Source organism: Apodemus sylvaticus, chromosome 13 (assembly GCF_947179515.1).
Source record: "Apodemus sylvaticus chromosome 13, mApoSyl1.1, whole genome shotgun sequence".
NCBI classification, from domain to species: Eukaryota; Metazoa; Chordata; class Mammalia; order Rodentia; family Muridae; genus Apodemus; species Apodemus sylvaticus.
The window spans coordinates 90,576,071-90,595,668 of NC_067484.1; the positions used below are offsets into that span (position 1 = coordinate 90,576,071).

The window sequence follows — 19,598 nt, forward strand, 5'->3', positions numbered from 1 at the left end:
AATATAGAGGAGCAAAAAACCCAATTTCTTAAAGACCTACTATAAATAAAAACACAATTTACATATATGGAAAAAGAAAAACTATGCAAATTCTAGTCATGACAGAATTAGAGGAAACTAAAATATTATAGGAAAAATTATGATGGTCGACATAAATCAACAAGGCTACAATACTCATGGGTTAAAAGGTAAAATGTTCATTCCCCACAAATTATCTCTAGATTCAATGCCAACGTGACTGAGGAAAAAGCCACACAGGCATTTTTATAACACTGAAGAGTCTAAAACTCATGTAAATGCATAGAGTTCATATAAAATTACACAAAATAGCTTTTAAAAAAAATTAGAAGATCCATATAGGTTGACTTCTAATCAATTAATAAGAAAAAACTAGAATATAAAAATAATAGATATAGAAAAATATTCCAATAGAAAATATATGTGTATACATGAACATAACTTCTGCCGCCTTAACACAATATTTGAGATAATCAACTAATGTAGAGAAAAATGGTTGACTGGCTCAAAATTTGAGGATCCGAGCCATGATAAATTAGAATGTTTAGTTTCGCATCATGGCCAGGCAGCACGCTATGCTAGTAGCCTATGATGGAGCAGAATCCTTTCAATTCAAGGTCATGGAGCAAGACAACAAGGAGGGGCAAGGCCCCCCAAGCTCCCTTCAAGCCACACCATTAATGACCACCTATTTGGTCATTTCTTTTAAAGGCTGCACCATCTTCCCATAGATATACTCCCTAGAGGTTAAGGCTATATTCATTGACCTCCAGAAGATAATCAATCTATAGTTAATATACTAAATGTTTTTTTCAGCATAAGATATATGATAATAAGTAGAATGCAATGGAGGATTTTTCCAGTAAGTAAGATACAGTAAGGATATCTCTGTGGGAAAAAACCTCAGTCCATGCCTTACACTGGACAAGAAAGTAGCAAAAAGGGTCAAAGACCTTAAAGGGCAAAGTTTAGAAGCTTCTAAGAAAAGCTATGAAACTTCTAAAAAAAAATAACAATAACATAGTGAAGTTTTACAAACATGAGACAAAGCATATATTTTAATAAATAAAAATTACCAATCATAAAAGTGTGAGTTAGACTTTGTGATAACTAAAACCTTTATTTCTTTGAAGACAGCAGAATAAAAGTACATTGTTCAAAGAAATCTGAAGTGGTATAGCCAAGCCACTGAAAATCACACAGAGCTCTTTGGAAAGTTAAACCTGTCTCTCCTTTGTGCTCCAATACTTACACTAAGTTCTTACCTAAGAGAAATGGAAAGCCTTCCACAAAACTTTACTATGTTATTGTTTTTTTTTTTTTTAGAAGCTTCATAGCTTTTCTTAGAAGCTTCTAAACTTTGCCCTTTAAGGTCTTTGACCCTTTTTGCTACTTTCTTGTCCAGTGTAAGGCATGGACTGAGTTTTTTCCCCACAGTGATATCCTTATTACTTACTTACTTACTTACTTACATACTTTTACAAGGATGTTTATAGTCACATTATATGTACTAAGCAAAATGTGTGAGTCTTCAAACAATAACCTGCTGGTCAGCACTGACAGGAGTGTACTTTCTTTCTTCTTCTTCTTCTTTTTTTTTAAATTTTATTCGATATATTTTTTATTTACATTTCAAATGATTTCCCCTTTTCTGGTTCCCCACTCCCCGAAAGTCACATAAGCCCCCTTCCCTCCCTCTGTTCTCCCACCCACCCCTCCCTCTTCCCTGTTCTGGTTTTGCCTTATACTGCTATACTGGATCTTTCCAGAACCAGGGGCCACTCCTCCGTTCTTCTTGTACCTCATTTGATGTGTGGATTATGTTTTGCATATTCCAGTTTTCCAAGCTAATATCCACTTATTAGTGAGTGCATACCATGATTGATCTTTTGAGACTGGGTTACCTCACTTAGTATGATGTTCTCCAGCTCCATCCATTTGCCTAAGAATTTCATGAATTCACTGTTTCTAATGGCTGAATAGTACTCCATTGTGTAGAATTTTACATTCACAACCATTAAAAAAATGTTTACTCAAATACCTACATAGAAAACTTATACATTAAATCAAAACAAAACAAAATGTTATCTGGAATATCCTATAAAATGCTAGACTATGGGCTGGGAATGTATCTCAGCTGACAGAAAGTTTTCCTAGGGTATATAAAAGTTTGATCCATAGCACTGCATAAAACTGGGCATGGGAGTTCACACCTATAATCTCAGTTATTAAGCGGCAGGAGGATCCAAAAAATTCAAGAACATCTTTTACTACATAGCAAGTTGAAGGCCGGCCTAGGCTACAGGAGCCCTATCATTAAAAACAAATGAACAAACAAACAAACCCCAACTTAGAATATGGTAATACCTCCAAGTGTTATTGAGACATTGAACTATGTATTTCTCAATGGGAATATCAACAGAATTTTGGGCAGCTAAGTAGGTGAACCTGACCCCACGCTGTTCAATGCTTCACTTAGTGGCGCCCACCTACCAAATTCTAATAACATATTTGAAGGAAGTCATAGTATCACAGTGACAAAATGACATTCAGAGTTGTGGTGTCAAAATAACACTGCACATATTTCCAAACATTCAACAGGAGAGGGAGGGTACAGATGACTAGCTGCTGCTAATAGCAGAATAGCTAACAGCAAATAGTTAATGGCTACTGGTTTAGTATGACAAAAATGTTCAAAGGTTAGAGTGGTGATAATTGCTCTTTGTGATGAAAATATTGACACTTACTGAGTTATACTTTAAAATGGTGAACTCATTGTTCATAAGTCAAGTATCAACAACTCTGTAAAGCCCAAGATTTATAGGTACTGTTAAAACAAAAAATAAGCTCAAATAAATATTTCAAACTCAAATTATTTTTTCCCATTCAATACTCTGGAATTCTTGTGGATAAAATAAAAACAGGAGTTCTAATGTTTTGAAATTACTTCTACAAACATATCTAAAATAGATTCATTGATTTGCATGCAAACAATTTTTTTTAAACAGGTAACATTAATTAAAAACTTAAACATCTATTTGGGCAATAGCACAGGGAACTTAACTGTCATTTCAATTAAGGAAAGCAATGCACAGTAATCTTTGACAATATATGCTATCTGCTGTTAATTAACACTTACCTATCATTTTGGAAAGCCCTTTAAAACCTAATACTTATTACAGATAATCTTATATAACAAGCAATTCATAATTTAAAAAAATAAGTGAAGTGTGAGCTAAGTAGCAGAGTCTGAAACAAAGCACTAAAGAACACTCACAACAATATAATGAATTGCATGAGAATGCTACAGGGTCAGAGTAGTGTCATTCTAAACTACAGAAAAAATATCCATATAATAAGATAGACACAGTATTTCAAGAAATACTTCTGGGATCCAGATAGCTCACAAAAATATTTTTAAAGCTATGTAATTTAAAGCAAGCAACTTTCTCAGCATAAGTTTACCATTAAGCTAACTTTAATGAACACACTTTCAAAGAAAAAATTACAATGTAAGTTCTTAAATGCCACATGTAAACACTACGTGCCTTCGGGAGAACCTTACCCCAAACACTTAATGCAGCATAGGAGCGCTAACAATGAAGCCCTCAAGAGCAGCAGGATCCCAACAGGTTCACAGACCACTCTATACAGATGTTTCAGCTTTCTTCTAGACTACACCAATTTTCAGTTTAATCATAAGCACCTATGGTAAACTGCTAAAAGGAACACAATACTTTTACCATTTGTCTGTATCCATGTCACAGTTCTTTAAGCTAAAAGTCAGAAAAGGCCAGAGCACAAATCCAGCACTGATTCAAAAAAGAAACCTAATTTTTAGATGATAACTTTTCAAGAAATTGGAAAACCTTACTGTACCTAACACACCTTTCCCTCTTGAGTCAACCTGTGAGTCTCAAACCATGCAATTTTTAAAATTAGATTTGTTTGCTCATTCATTCATTGGGAGAGGGGCATGCTCTAGTGCTCCTGTGGAAGTCAGAGGACAAGCTGCAGGAGTAGGTTTTCCCTTTCATCATGTGCATCCAGGGAATTAAACTAAAGTCATCAGATTGACAGTTAACTATTAAGCCATCTCCTTGGCTTAAAAAGATTAATTATGAATATCCATTTTTACTATCAATTCTATTTCTGATATTTGAAAGAATAAAAGTCAAAACCCTGGCTAAACATTTAATTACAAAAAGTATCATACATTGCACTAGAAACATTCTTAACACAAGAGATAAATTGTGCAATAAAATGTATAAAGTAGCATTTATGACTTGGAAAATGTATAGATTAGATCATTAAAATAAAAAGTAGATTACCAAGAACAACATAACAAAATTACTTTTGTTAAGTCAGATCAGGTTCAAGGCCAGCCTAGGCTACATGAGAAAAACAAAACAAAACAAGTAAACAAAAAAACAACTAACATGACACATGCCCTCATGCTTCTCAATCTCTACAGCCTCTGTAAACAAGTACTTGTAATAAACAAATAGAGTACTAGTGTCCATTCTGTTTTGCTTGGTATGGACCTCCTACATATCTAGTTTTAAGTTAACCAACCAGAAAACTTGTTCAAGCCACTCCTAGCACTCTGCCCTAAACCTATCAGAAATCTTTGCTAAGCTTCTATCAATTAATTTGGCCTGATTCAATCTATAAAGTCTTTCTATTTTGAACCCACCAATTCAAATCTATTCTTAGAGGAGTATCTCTTGGGCAACCCCAGGCAAAAAAAGAAGCACTGAGTTTGTCTTCTCATGGATCACACATCTCTCCTTATGGGGACTACTGGAACTGCATAAAAGCATTAAGAGGCAAGGGCCAGTTCTAAGGAAGATCACTCAACCTTTAGAAAACAACCATGCTAAAAGAAGCCATAACTGACTAACCACCTTCACACAGGGCTAGAAGGACTGGTTTAAATGCAATAAAGCACTGAGTTGTTCAAGGTGCCCACTTAATGGGAATCTACTTACATCCCCATTCCAATATTTTGTTTTCCATCCTTTCCCCCAAAAAGTGTTAAAATGTTAACTTAAAAAGCAGCTACCCAGTTGGATATTGAATTTAGTTTTAACTAAAATCCCTATAGGCTTTGGATTTGCTTACAAGAAATCTGTGCAGTTGACTAAAAGATATCAAAGTTTCTTTTAGGGTAAACAGGAGCTTCAACTTCCTCCTGCCATTTCTGATCTCAGAATTTATAACTTCTTTCTTATGTAAGAACTTCAGTATACTTTGAAGGAAGTAATATATTCCATTATACTTGCTTTTGTTAGGCCAGACTTACTATTTGTAGTGTGCAAAGTATAAAAAGTACCTTGTTTGTTACTGAACGCCATCTATGTCTCCACTGTCCTCAAAACCACTTGAAAGTAGCCTAATTAGACCGGAGAATTACCTCAAGAACTTATCTTTATGCTTCTATTCCTTTACAGTGCTAATGGCACACATTTCTGACCAGTACTTGGTAAAATAATTTTAAAAGCACCTCTATTCTAACCAGAGGCTGTATGACATAGGAATTCTGGGAAGTACAGTACCAATTTAACAATATAATACACTATTAGCATACCATCTTGACTTTTTTCCTTCTAAAATATCTTTGGAGTATAACTCTTGTATTCATTGCTTATTTCTTTAAATTAAAAAAGGTGTACATGTGTGTGCATGCACACATGCATGCATGTAAGTGTGTATGTATGTGCAAGCAGAAATCAGAGGATTGTTTCCAGGCATGGTTCTTGCCTTTTACTTTGCTGAGGGAGGGTCTCATTACTGTTGTTGAGTTAAACATACCAGATAGCTGTCTAGGTCACAAACTTCCAGGGGATGTCTTTGTCTCCATCACACTGTAGAAGTGCTAGAATTACAGATGTGTGTCACAACAAGCTTTTTTGTTGAGTCCTGGGAGACCAAACTCAGGCCATTAGGCTTTGAATTCTAGTACCTTTACCAGCTGAAACATTTGCCCAACCCTTACTGCTTATTCAGTCACTACTTTCTAATGAGGAGAAAAGGTTTTTAAGGATTTATTTAATGTTATATATATGAGGAACATATAGAAAACTAATCTAGACTACCAGTGAAAGCAGATGGTAATAAAAAGTGGCTACTATTTGTACTCCCTGAGAAAATAAATCTGGACATTTCATGTCAACTATGTACTACTGAATGAAAAGTCAATGAGCAATGGATTTCATTGCTTTTTGTCTCCTGATGTTCCCTCCCTCCTAGTATGGACACATCAAAGTTAGATAGAACTCTATCCAACTTGGCACCATCAAGGCCTTTTCAGGACACAAGATCTAGCCTGTCCTGAATTCTTTTTTGGTTATGAGCAGGAAATCATGCTGCACATTTTCTATGCATGTCTGAAAAATAAAAAGTATCATTTTGGGGTACTAAAGTAGCTTGCTGCCATTTACAAAGTACAGAAATCACAGGAATAAGAGGTGGAAAGAACACTGCTGTAAAGATTAATGGGGGTGGGGTGCAGACATTATCTATTTCACAGATTTCTTCGCAAAACCAGAGTAGTTCTGGGACTCCAATTAGCAATTCTTTATTAAATGCCTACAACATGCTAAAACACTGAATCTGTAGTACAGAACAACAAGGAGTTTGTACCATTATGACTGAAAAGTTTTTTTCCAAATTAGTGTAATGGGGTTATTAATTTGGAGTTATTATTAATGACGCTTCAAATATTATTCTCCTTTCAGAAGAATAAAATTCAATTTTTCTGGTTGAGGCTGTAACTCATTGGTGCAGTGGCTTCCTAGCATACAGAAAGCCCTGAGTTCAACTGCTAACAAAAAAAGCAATTAAGTCATTAAAGTTTTTAAAATAACAAACACTCAGTACTAACTTGTCAAACCAATGTCCATTGCTTTACTCAGCTATCTCAAGGGGTCAGGAATGAATAAAACTAAAGAACCTTCTCCAACATATAAAATACTCTGTTACTTTTATCTGCTTCAACTTTTACTTGTATTACTTTTGTCTACTTCAGAGGTAACTTTCAGGTTTTTTTTTTAAACGTTTAGTTTATTTCTTATATATAAATAATTGTATGATTGCCCCAGTCTTTATGACAGTGTTCATTCTTTAAAAAGTCAGATCTACAGACTGTAGAGATCAGGCTATGCTTCTCTGCAGATTCTCCCTAACAGAGTTAAGAAAGCTCTTTGTCCTGTGTCCCAACAGCAGCCCCTGATTTATGTTCTTAACCTGGTCCTGGCTATTCCATGCTCCTAGTCACATACTCCAGGCTGAACCAAATCATATGATGTGAAATTACCCACCAGACCCCAGAAAACTTATATTAAAAAAGTCCATCTCTCTTCCCTCCTTTCATCTCTATTTCTCTTCTTTTCATTCTCTATGAAGCTCCTCTCCTGGCTTTAAATGGAAGAAGCTCCTGTTTCCATCTAAGGAGAGCATAAGGCTCTTGTCATGTTTCTCATATATTGCTCTGCTTACGGTTTAGAGCTTCACCTCTTACCTAGAGGCCCCATCATGGCCTGAAGGCCCTTTCTCCAAATACACCTCATTCCTGAAAGACCACTGTTGTTTTATCATTATCCCTTTATTATCATATTTAACACATACCAAATGCAAAATAAAATTCTGGCAGATTTTAGAATCCTGGTGTATTTTAATTTAAAATAGAGTACAGTCTAATAAGATCACCCCATTCTCCATAGGTCTAGAGGTATTTCCTAAGGTAGAACTAACTGTATCACTTGTGTTTTGGGGGGCCCAGGTATGGGGAACCAAAAAGGACAAAGAAAACATGTAGGAAGGACTCTGAAAGCATGATTCTTTTATAGCATCATTATTCATTTATTCTTTTATTGCTATTTCTTATTCATAAAAATTCCTAATAAATTTGAAAATCCTCTTCCTCCTTACCATGCTATTGCCCTCAAACAATGTATTCTAATAGCTTAGTTAGGGGGGAAAATAAGCTACTACAATCATTACTAAATACATACATTATTAATAATAGTGGGAGACCCTAACTTTTATTCTGATTATTCTATCTGAATACCTACCACAGAAAATGCTAGGATAGTTAAGAATCAGCTCAGAGCTGGGCGGTGGTGGTGCATGCCTGTAATCCCAGCACTCTGGGAGGCAGAAGCAGGCGGATTTCTGAGTTCCAGGCCAGCCTGGTCTACAGAGTGAGTTCCAGGACAGCCAGGGCTATATACAGAGAAACCCTGTCTTGAAAAATACCAAATCCAAAACAAACAAACAAACAAACAAACAATCAGCTCTAATCAGAGAAAACAAGTTCTCTGCTCTACTAGCCGTATCATATTTTTAAGTATATTAGGATTTGAAACATGGAAGACATTATGCTAACTCAAACCAGTAGTGAAAAGAAAAATACCATTGAATTAACACTTCTGAGTGATATCTGAAGAGTTAGATTTATAGAAGCAGAGTGGACTGAGGTTTACAAGGGGTTTAAGAAATGGAGAGATAGAAAATTGTTTAATCAGTACAGTGTTTTAGTCTTACAAGATGTACCAAGTATGTAAGATCTTTCAATAATGTATGTTCAATGAACATTACTAGATTACTAAATTACTAAATCTAAACCTACACACTTAAAATGGTCCAGATGGTTTTTAAGAGGTTTTGGTACTAAACTATTTATAGATAAGCAATCCAGGGTGTACCACCACTGACAGACTATGTGAGACCCTACGTTTAATCTCTAGAACTACCAATATTAACTAAGTAAGATACATGTCATTAGAACAGCCTTTTTGTATTGCCCAATAATATAGCCAATAGCCAAAAGTAAATATTAAAATTCACGTTCATTTAAAGGATAAAAATTTCCTCCCAAATGCTAGCTAGCTTCATTTCATGAGCTCAATAACAATATGCAGCAGACACAAATTATTTTCATATTCATAGCAAATTCTATTAGGACAGGTTCACAGTGTGTAAAAATGACACTAATACAAATATAAATGCATTCGATTTAAAATTATATGTGTTAAAGATGGCATTTCCAATCAGCAAGGTAAGAATTACTGAATAAATGGTGTTAACTAGTTATTAGGAGCAAGGAAATAAAACTAAAGGCACATTAACAACTTTCCCTCCTCTTTGATACAATGTCTCACTATACAGCCACAGCTAGCTCAACCTTGCTATGTAAGAAAGAATGGCCATGAACTCCACTGAGATGACAGGTATGTACAGGCTAGTCTACATTTAAACTCTTAGAGATTTAGGAATAAGCCTAAACCATTTTTCTTTTTTTTAAGAGTGAAAAGATTCATGCAATCTCAGATTCAGAGAAGTGAAGTCATCAAGACAGGGAAAACATGGTAGAAGAGAGAAGTTCACTTCACTGAACCAGAAAGAAATGCTGGATGAACGCACAAAGCCATAAATTCAATACCCAACACTATGAGAAAAGCTAGAAAAGGTAAAAAAACCATAGACCTGAAGCTTTCAGGGTAATTCTAATTAAGGCAGAGCTTTCATAGCCAGGACGGCTACAATGCCTGAACTTAGGAAGCTGTGGTAGAAGGATCCAAGTTCAAGGTTAGCCTGGGCTACAGAGTGAGAACTTATATCAAAATAAAACAAAAAGAAACAAGAGATAGAGATTATAAAAGAGAATATAAACCTAAAAGAATGGAAGACTGATTTAAAAAAAAATAAAGCAAACATAAAGCAAAGCAAACAAAGAAGCCAACTTTATATGACTAAAGAACAGAAAAACAGAAAAGAAAATGATAGAAAAGGTTTCTGTTTCTTTAATTGTAAAGCATAATTCATTGGGAAAAAGAAAAATAGTCTCTAACTTTCTGTATGTCTGAGTTTTTCTAGTAAATCTAACCTAGTATTTCCAGAATTTCACTTACACAACAATTTAAATAAAAGGAACTCTTAAGAGGCAATGAAAGCAAAGACCTGAAAAATGATGCAAAAATTTATTGGAGAAGTAGTTGAATAAATTATGATTCATTTAAACACAGTACTGTCATATATACAGGTTTCAAAAAAATTCAGGATATGATGGTCCATGTTTGTAATCCCAGCATTCTGAAAGGGAGATGGGAGGTAGAGATGTTCTAGAACATCTAGAGCATCCTGGCAGCTTGCAGGCCAGATAACCTGCAGTAAGCACAACAGCAACAGATCCAAGAGAGACCCAGACCCTGCCTTGAGAAGGTGGAAGGTGAGAACTGAGCCCTGTCAGCTGTTGTCTGACTTCCTATGTGCATTTTGACATGAGTGTGCATATCTCACTCACATACACAAATGTGCAAAAAATAATTAAAAATTTAAAACAGAATTTAGGAAAAAAATAATAAATAAGCCATTGTGGTTTGAATATGCTTGGCTCAGGGAGTGATGGTATTAGGAGGCATGGCCTTGTTGGAGTAGGTGTGTCACTGTGGAAGTAGACTTTGAGACCTTCCTCCTAGCTTCCTGGATGTCAGTCTTCTGTTTACCTTTGGAACAAGATGAAGAACTCTCAGTTCCTTCACTAGCACCATGCCTGCCTGGACATGGCCATTATTCCTGCCTTGATGATAATGGCCTGAACCTCTGAACTAACCCCAAATAAATATTGTTCTTTACAATATTCAGCTGCCTTGGTCATGGTATCTCTTCAAAGCAATAGAAACCCAAACTAAGACAGCCATATAAACATATTTTGTGCTCAGAAATAAGAGGGCTAATGCAGTCTTAGGAGATAAGATGGGTTTAGATAAACAAAAGGACGATTACATAACAATATCAGAAAAGGACCCAGCATGATGGATCAGTCCTTTGAGTATATACAGCTCTTGAAGAAGAACCAAGTTCAATTTCTAACACCTATGTCAGATGGCTCAAAAAAACCTGGAAACTCAAGCTTCTGAGGATCTGACACCTTCTTTCCACTACAGTCACCTGTATTTACATGCCCCAAACTACATACAATAACCACTTCCCCGCCCCTCCCAAATGTTGAAAATGAGTATATTTACAAAAGTTACATAGGTTTTTTAAAATCAGAAATGGCACACCTAGAAACAAAGACTGTGTTGAAAAGAACTGGCAAAATAGATTTTATTAAAAAAAAAAAAAAAAAAAGCAGAAAAAAAGATTTTATAAAAAAAAAAAAAAAGCAAAGCAGAAAAAAAGAAGGTTTAATACCATGTAGAACAAGATAGATGATTTCCATGCCTCTTACCTTTGTTTTCTTTTTGGTTTATGTTTTTGACATAAAAACAAAAACAACAACAACAAAACCCAACAACAGCAACCACTATTATCAGTACCTCATTTCCTGACTCTAGTGGTCTCTTCTTCCGTGGTCCAATAGCTGCAAGAGCTGTGAGATTAGCAGCTCTGTACTGGATCTGGGCGAGCTCCAACTGCTGCAACTAGAAGATGGGGAGGAGGCAGAGTCAGTGTTTACACAGATGCTCAGTGAGAAAGAAAATGATCACAAAAGCAATTTCTGTATTTATTACCAAATAAAATTATAGACTAAAATAAATATTGACTCCTTTCCAAGCCAAGGGCATATTCCTGATGTCCTGACTCCACTAGCTCCTAGTCCGTAATCTTTACACAGAAGAAACAGAGCTCAGGGGAAAGGAAGTACTGTTTAAGCTACAGTCAACCTTTGATTAAAAGGAAAGCAGCACAATGTTAGCAACATCACAGAGCATATACAGCTCTAACATACTATATGACTTACAAATTACTCTCTAACTCTCAGGCCACTAAAAGGGTATTTACTGATTACTCAAAAGGAAAAAAAATGCACAGTGAGGGTCTAAGAGAGTAGGACAATTCATAGAAGTCACCCAAAGACATGGTGGAACCAGAAATCAGAGATCAATGTTCTCTATAAAAACATTCGCAAATAACATTCATGGATTTATTTTGTATTTATCTAAATGGTAAAAATCTCGTGTGATGTACTTTACCCTAGAATGGCCAAAACTACAAGACATAAAGTTTCAATCTTAGGGCAACAATACAGAAGGGATCCACCAAAGAGGTCTTATTGAAAAAAGGATTTCAGCCGGGCAGTGGTGGCGCATGTCTTTAATCCTAGTACCTGAGAGGCAGAGGCAGGCAGATTTCTGAGTTCGAGGCCATCCTGGTCTACAGAGTGAGTTCCAGGACAGCCAGGGCTACACAGAGAAACCCTGTCTCGAAAAAGCCAAACAAACAAACAAACAAACAAATAAATAAAAATAAAAAAAATAAAGAAAAGAAAAAGGATTTCAAAGTGACTATGTATGGAAATAGTGATGTATTTTTATAATGACAAAGTAAAAATAAAATATCACTGCATAAACCCTTCAGCTTTTCTAGAAGAGAAAAAACATTAAATTTTTATGAAATCCTACTGCTGGGTAAGGCAAAAAAAAGTTGTTGAGGCTGAATGATAGTGATAGCCAACAGGATTAAGACTGTCAGTCCACTAAGAAAAACTTATACTAGAAACATTCTTAGGAAACAGAACAGGTAATCAAAGATCAAACATGTTACAATAAAGCTAAGGGGAAGAGCATTGCACAGGGACCATGTATCATGAACGGGTCCTCACAAACCAGCTCTCATCTTCACCTTAAATCGCCTAGTTTCCGAAGCTATGAAAATAAAATCCTGTTGAATATACGCTATTTGCTAAGTTTTTTTTTAATGTAGTAGTATAAATATATTTAGAAAACCAATAATCAAAATAAGTAAACTAAGAAATATTGTATTCACACTAAAATTTATAGGGTAGAAATCCTTTTAAGCTGTGGCTTTCTTATAAATAAATTGCTAGGTAAGGGTTTTCAGATGTTATAAAATCTTTTGTTGCTGCTGGCCTTTTTAATAAAAACTTTAGTCAAGAGTCTGATGCTGCCACAATCCAGAACTTCTATGTTAAAAAAATAAATAAATAAATAAAAAAAGCCTGGTTCTTGTCAATCTACCCTACGGCACAAATTAAATAAAAATATATTTTAAAGGCCTCCCCTATAGATATATGGTATCTTCAAGATAAGTCATACCAAATAAGGGGCCCCTCCAACACCTTGCAAGGAAGATTTTTAAACTGACTGTGTAAAAATAACTCTTCCTTCCCACGTTCCAAAACAAAACAAACAAGCAAAAACATCTGAAAAACTGGCCATAGTTTTAATTGGTTCTTTAGTTATAACACATTCTCAAAACCAATTCTATTTAAACAGCACAAAACAAAGAAATCAGACATAACTATAACAAGAGGAAGCTCTGGGCATTAATACAGATTTGATATCTGTAATTGAAGATGATGACAACATGAAGCTCTGGAAAAAACTCAGGAGAATGGCATGATTATATATACAGAAAACCTAAATTATCAATGAAATCTGCCTGCCTCTAAGTGCTGGAATTAAAGGCGTGGGCCACCACCATCCGGCACAGTGGTCGCGGTCTTAATCACAGCTTTTTAAAACTCTAGCTAAAACAGAAATTAGTTCCAGGGCATGAGGTATTGTATGACTGATCCGGCCATGTGTTTTAGGAAGATTGTGGAAGGACTTTGGAACTTCTGGCTAGAAAAGCCAATGAAAACTCAGAGGTTAATGGATCATTGTGGGAGCTTGAAGACTCGAAGAGCAAAGAAGATAATGGAGGTCTGGCATGTGAAGGAAGTTTCAGAGAGAAGCACAGACACTGCTGAGATCATTTATGTGACATTCAGAATCTAACCTGAAGAATCAGCCATGACTACTAACAAGAGACCAGCACCATTGAAGTGAAACCTTTGATTTACTAGAAGAATTGATGTTGATTAGTAGGAACTGAGATATTAGTAGTGATTAAGAAGAGGCTAGTACCACTGAAAATTGCAAATCTAGGAGTATTTACTCAGGGTAGGCACAGAGAGGATGTGATCTACTGAGGGCTGTGGCTGATGTTCTAGCAGCTAAACTTGGTAATATATAAGAATCATTCGGAGTTGCTGTGCATAGTGGTGTGGCATTTAGGAGGCATGTGGATTTCTGTGGGTTTGAGGACAGAACAAACAGGCCTACAGAGAAAGTTCCAGAGCTACATAAGGAGACCTAGTCTCAAACAAACAAAAAGAACAAAACAAAATAATGTTCTTCCAGGTATAGTGATATATACACCTTTAACCCAGATTTTGGGAGGCAGAGACAGAGGATCTCTACGAATTCTATATCAGCCCAGTCTGTACAGGGTGTACCAAGGCAGCCAGAGTTAAATAGTGAAACTTTACCCCCCACCCTCCCTCAAAAAAAGTTAACAACAGCAAAAGACCAAAATTGTCTTTTTCAAAATATACTTTCTATTCAGAAATGAGGCCTTATATGCAGTATTAATTACACAATAGTGGTCTATGGAGAGTTGTGCCCTGAGTTTTCAGTTTCATAATCTATTTAGAAAAACAATCCTATTTCAGAGTATATGTGTCCATTTGTCATGCATTTTAATCACTTCCCCCACAGGTTGCTATGCAAAGTCAATGTTCCAGCACACACATGATTGTAGCCCTTTTCTTCCCCTTTGTTGTCTGAAACAAAATGAAACTGAGAATGCCTTCAAGTGTTCTCATTCTGTACAGATCTACAGAACTCACATTTCTCAAAGGAGAAAAACAAATCCAAATGGTTATAAGGGTCATAAAATATATTTTAAAAACTTTTTAAGAAATCAGGATGCTTAAACTTTAAGGTCAGATGACTTGCTCAGCAGAAATTGAAGTGATGTACTAAGGGAAAACACTAAGGCAGGATAGATGTTAATCTACAACATACAACACACATTGCATACAAGTCTGCAGCTGTACTAAGCCTGCTTATTTGGAATTAGAATCTGACAATAAAGTACTTCAAAGATTCACAAATGGAGGGTTAAACGGAAGCATACAACCATTTACATTTTAGAAAAGTTATCTATTAATCCTTAAATTGCACAGTGAAAACTGTTTTTAGAGAGAAACAACAACAATCTAAAAGAAAAACAAATGCACAAACAAACACTACACACTGAAAATTGAAAAGATACTCTTCAAGTTTAAGATAAAATGTCTGAATTACACGGATGGCCCCAGACATTTTGCTAGACAGCAGTAAGGTTTCCAAATGGATAACCTGTCAGGTCAATGCCAACAGCATGCAGCAGGAGCCATGGCAATGGGCTGAGACTAGGCTGGAGGCAAACCCAAAGGCAGCCAGGAGAGAACGGAGAGAACAGCAGCCTTTGAAGAAGTCAATACAAGAAAAAAAGCAATCATTAGATACCTTCATAAAAACCTACCAATTTAACAGATTGCCATATAAGATAGACATAAAAATAAACTATTTTAGAAAAAAAAAAAGAAAAGGAAAACCCTAGGAGAACTATCAGTATCAAAGCTGTAGTCATTAACAATTCAAAGTCTAGATTTAGGCATGGTTTAAAACATGATAAACACCCTTGCTGAAACATCTCCAAGCATAATAAAGCCTTCAACTTCTTTAAGCAGTTCTTTTGGAAGTCCACATTTATAATGCTGTCATTAGTCCATTCCCAGTGACCAGTTTGCAAGGGGAAACAAAGCTGTTCTAATAGACCAACCATTACAAAACAGCACTAATCTTCCAATTAAATCAAGAAAACTTTCTAGTTAATACCAAAATAGCAAACCACAGCATTACAACTTTTACAAGTGCATACCTTTTTAAATTACTTTACAAAAGAATATTTCAACTCTAGAGTAAGGTAGAGATAATATTTCTATAATGAAAATACCCATGTGTGTGACTCTGAAAGGGACAGAAAGAAGACAAAGAGAATAATATTTAACTTTCAAACTAACAACAACTTTGCAAAAGTAAATACTACAGAACGGCTCTCTTCTTCGATCCACGCCAAGATATTTGATTCCTTTTGATCACAATGGATTTATTGTAGAAGACTTTAAAAATAGAAATATAAGAAAATTATATTTCTTTTAACCTTGTTTGGAAAAGAAGCAGTACATAGAAGTGCAAAGGAAAGAAGGAGAAGCAGGTCTGCTCTCCACTTCAGGGAAGAAGCTGAACCCTGCCCCACAGCTGTCTGAGCACTGCGTTACATGGTGACTTCATGAAACAAAGCCACCTCTTTCAGAGCTAAAGAAAAAAAGCAATCTAAATACCCATGTTTATGAAGCAACAACACACAGGGTAAGAGAATTAACTTTCCAAGATAGAAGTATCCAAGAAAAGATATGCAGGGCTAAGAATGGTACACATGGTTCTCAGGTTAAGTGTTAGATACATTTCCACTGGAAGGAATTTAAAGTAAGAAACAATTTGCGTAAATGACTCTGGTTCCAACACTTTAATGTTCTTCCTTTCTTGTCCTAATCATTTACCCCTTTACCCAGAGTTTATGTATTTTCTTTCTCTATGCTACAGAAATACAACACATTGATTCTAAGAAGAATCTTCTAATTTCCATGTGTTTTGCCTCAGCTCCTACATTAATCCAAACAATAAGGGACTTGGAACATTAATAAATAACCTGCTGCTGCTGGCACCCAGGTGCCACGTGCTGCAATACCGGGGACAACAAATTTCATAGTTCAAGAGGCACAGTTAAGGAAAAAGGCTGCTCAGGAAGTCACTCAAATTTAGCACAAAGATCCTTAAAAATTGCATGAAATCAGTCAAGTAACTATAGAAACCAATTTCTTCAGCTCCATATCACACATCTCACACCTCAATTGTCTTTATTATCATCTGCTGTCAGATCCTTAACCAGGAATGTGAACAGGCTAGATGATTTATTCAGGAGGGAAAAGAATCTGTAGGTCAAGTGAAAAATTTCACACACACACACACACACACACACACACACCCTTTCAACCTTAGGTATTTTCATTTCATTCTGTTCTCAGTAGCTCTGGGGGCAACTCCAGTGAGATCCAATATTAAGGCTCAATTAAAATAAGCTCCAATTAGTGGAGCTTTTTTCTCTGAGGCTAGAGAAGTCAGGAAATGGATATTGGGAAATGTAAAAAGTCAGCTACTGAGAGGAGGCTGCAGACATAAATGAACTTATTTGTTGATTTCTACAGTTGCTATGCAGAGGCCTCTGGGAGTAAAAGCTTAACCAGTCTAAGCTATAAACTAAAACCCCTGCAGCTAAACATGAACTGTGTGAAACAAGGGCTCCATTCCAGAACAGAAAACTGCTGGGCCCAGAAAATTAAAAGCCAGAGGCATTTTCCATTTAAAACTAAATCCCAGTACCGCCTCCCAGCCAAAGAATTATAAGCAGTATCAGATTTACAAAACGAACAATTACCCTGGAAAAATGTAGCCTATTGTACAGTCCCAGATGCTAAATCTCAAAAGTTTCTTTTTTCTTTCTTTTAATCCCACACTATATTCCTCCAAGTATATGGTTGCAGTTTACAAAGAGTCATTCCCAGAAAGGCCTAAGCCTTGAAAATAAATTTTAAAAGGAGAGCACATAGCTCACTGACCTCATTTGAAGTATTGCCCTTGCCTTCAGCAGTTCCTGTCCTTCCCCAAGGCTTTTGCAAATGGTATGCAACAGTAAAATAAACCCTGACCTAATTGCCAAGAGTGAAGCTGCCAACCTTCCCTCAATCACAAAGACCAGAACAGTAACTTGAAAGTCCTACCTCTTTGGCTTTCTGTTTTAATCTCAGCTGCTCTGGATCTTCTTTATTGGAGCGGCTCTGTCAAAGGAAAAGAAAAATTTAATAGAAATCATCTAAACACAAGCATTGCCATTAAATATTTAATAAATGATGATTTTTTCCTGTGATTGAAAACCCTAGCTCCAGGGGCAATGCCTCGATCTAGTCTAGCTGCACTGCAGCCTTTGCCCCCTCCTCCTCCTAGTCATCTGGCCGGCTGCTGCAGTTCTAGCCTGGAGGAAACAGATACTGAAAATGATGCTAACAATGTCAGTCAGGTCTAGTCAAGGCATGACATTGTTCATGCTGGAACATGGCAGAATGAAAACTGGACTGAACAGAAGGAAGGGGAAAGAAGTTTGGGCTCAAATGAATGAAAACAAACAACACTGGCTCATCCTTAGGTGAAGCCATTTTTAAAAAGCATATGGTATTTTAACTAGTATTAATATCAAGAACTCACCTAGCCTTTAACCAAATCTTTCAGAAAAGGGTAATTTTTGAAAGTACAAGTAGTAAACACACTCCAATATTTTTATTAGTGTTTTAGGTCTACTAATGACATAATAAAATAATACCACTGATACTTAATACATGCTATAAAACACCAAAATGGGATAAAAATGATCAGGAGAAAAGTAATAGTTATCTTCTTTAGTTATGTGGTGGGTTAGACATTTGAGTAGAAGTCTGCATAACAAGAAACTGGAAATCACATCAAAACATTAGGGAAGACCAGTCTAACAGAAGACATAGTAAACAGCAAAGCCTTCAAATTACAGCAAGCCTGAGAACTGACAGGATGACCATGTGTTTGAAGCATACAGAAAATATGATAGATAGAGAAAGGAGGTCCAGTGTTACCTTAACAACGAGCCATTGGAAGAAGACTATTACTGCAGAGTACAAGATGAGAGTACACTGGAGCAGCCCTTTAGAAGGGCATAGTAATTAGAAATAAAGAACCAGTAAACTGTCTCGTAACAATAGCTGAGATCTTGCTTATAATGTTTCAAGCTCAAGAAGGGATACCTAACTGTCCCATTTCCCTGCCCTTCCCAGCACAGTGGTCAGTACTGGGGCTACGACAACAGAGCAGCAGCTATGCTATAATGCTTGCATCCTTGTGATTTGAGATGTCTCAATGAGATAACATAAACCAGTGGATGCAAGGAGCATGGCCAATAAAATAGAAATGGAGTAAATAGTAGTAGGGAGTCAATCAGCAGAGCTGGTGAGATATTAATCTCAATAATCAAATACATACATTAATTGAGGATATAAGTGAATTATTCCAAGAATAATAATGGAAGCAAACTGACTCCAGACGAAAAAAAATCTGCAATTATTTGGAGAGAGGAAGAGACTATGAATGAATGAATGAATGAATGAATGAATGAATGAGTAAGTGAATGAATATACACATAAACACCACTGAACAAGTAAGTGTGTAAGTCAGAGAACATCTTATGGGAGTTGGTTCTCTCCTATCAACATGTAGAACCCAGGGATCAAACTCAGGTCATCAGGCTGGCAGCAAGTATTCTTACTCCCTGAGAAATCTTTCAAGCAAGAGAAAGGTTTTATATAGTAGATAGGTTATGGATATAAAAAATGAGATTCAGGATTAAAGTTAGAGGTAACCATATGAACTCATGATTTTGTAACACGAATAGAGATATAGAAAACATTGTCGCTATTTGTACATGAGTATACATAGAGATGATACAAATATTTCCTAGAGCTACCCACTAATATATCCTATGTTAATGACACTGTTAAGCAATGAACATAGCGTGTGCTCTAATAGTGGTTTCTGACTAGCATCTTCAAGTAAAACAAAGCAGAATTTCCTATAGAAATGGCTGATTACAGGATGAAG

General features: G+C 36.0%; 2 protein-coding genes across 3 annotated transcripts in view; one reads left to right on the forward strand and one right to left on the reverse strand.

The window, feature by feature from the left end:
- Positions 1-19,598, reverse strand: part of Taf4b (TATA-box binding protein associated factor 4b) — a 92,681-nt gene that overhangs the window by 14,768 nt on the left and 58,315 nt on the right. Inside the window, exons 13-15 of one of the 2 annotated variants that reach the window (XM_052156040.1) lie at positions 17,699-17,755; positions 11,343-11,447; positions 10,126-10,526 (exon numbers count right to left, since the gene is read on the reverse strand). In XM_052156040.1, the coding sequence (XP_052012000.1) occupies positions 10,464-10,526; positions 11,343-11,447; positions 17,699-17,755 (225 nt within the window). In that variant the 3' untranslated portion in view covers positions 10,126-10,463. Of the gene's footprint in view, positions 1-10,125; positions 10,527-11,342; positions 11,448-17,698; positions 17,756-19,598 lie in introns of those variants that run through there. The other variant, XM_052156039.1, reaches the window with a different exon arrangement.
- Ss18 (SS18 subunit of BAF chromatin remodeling complex) overlaps positions 1-19,598 on the forward strand; it is a 250,263-nt gene that overhangs the window by 11,783 nt on the left and 218,882 nt on the right. The gene's annotated exons all lie outside the window — the stretch shown is intronic.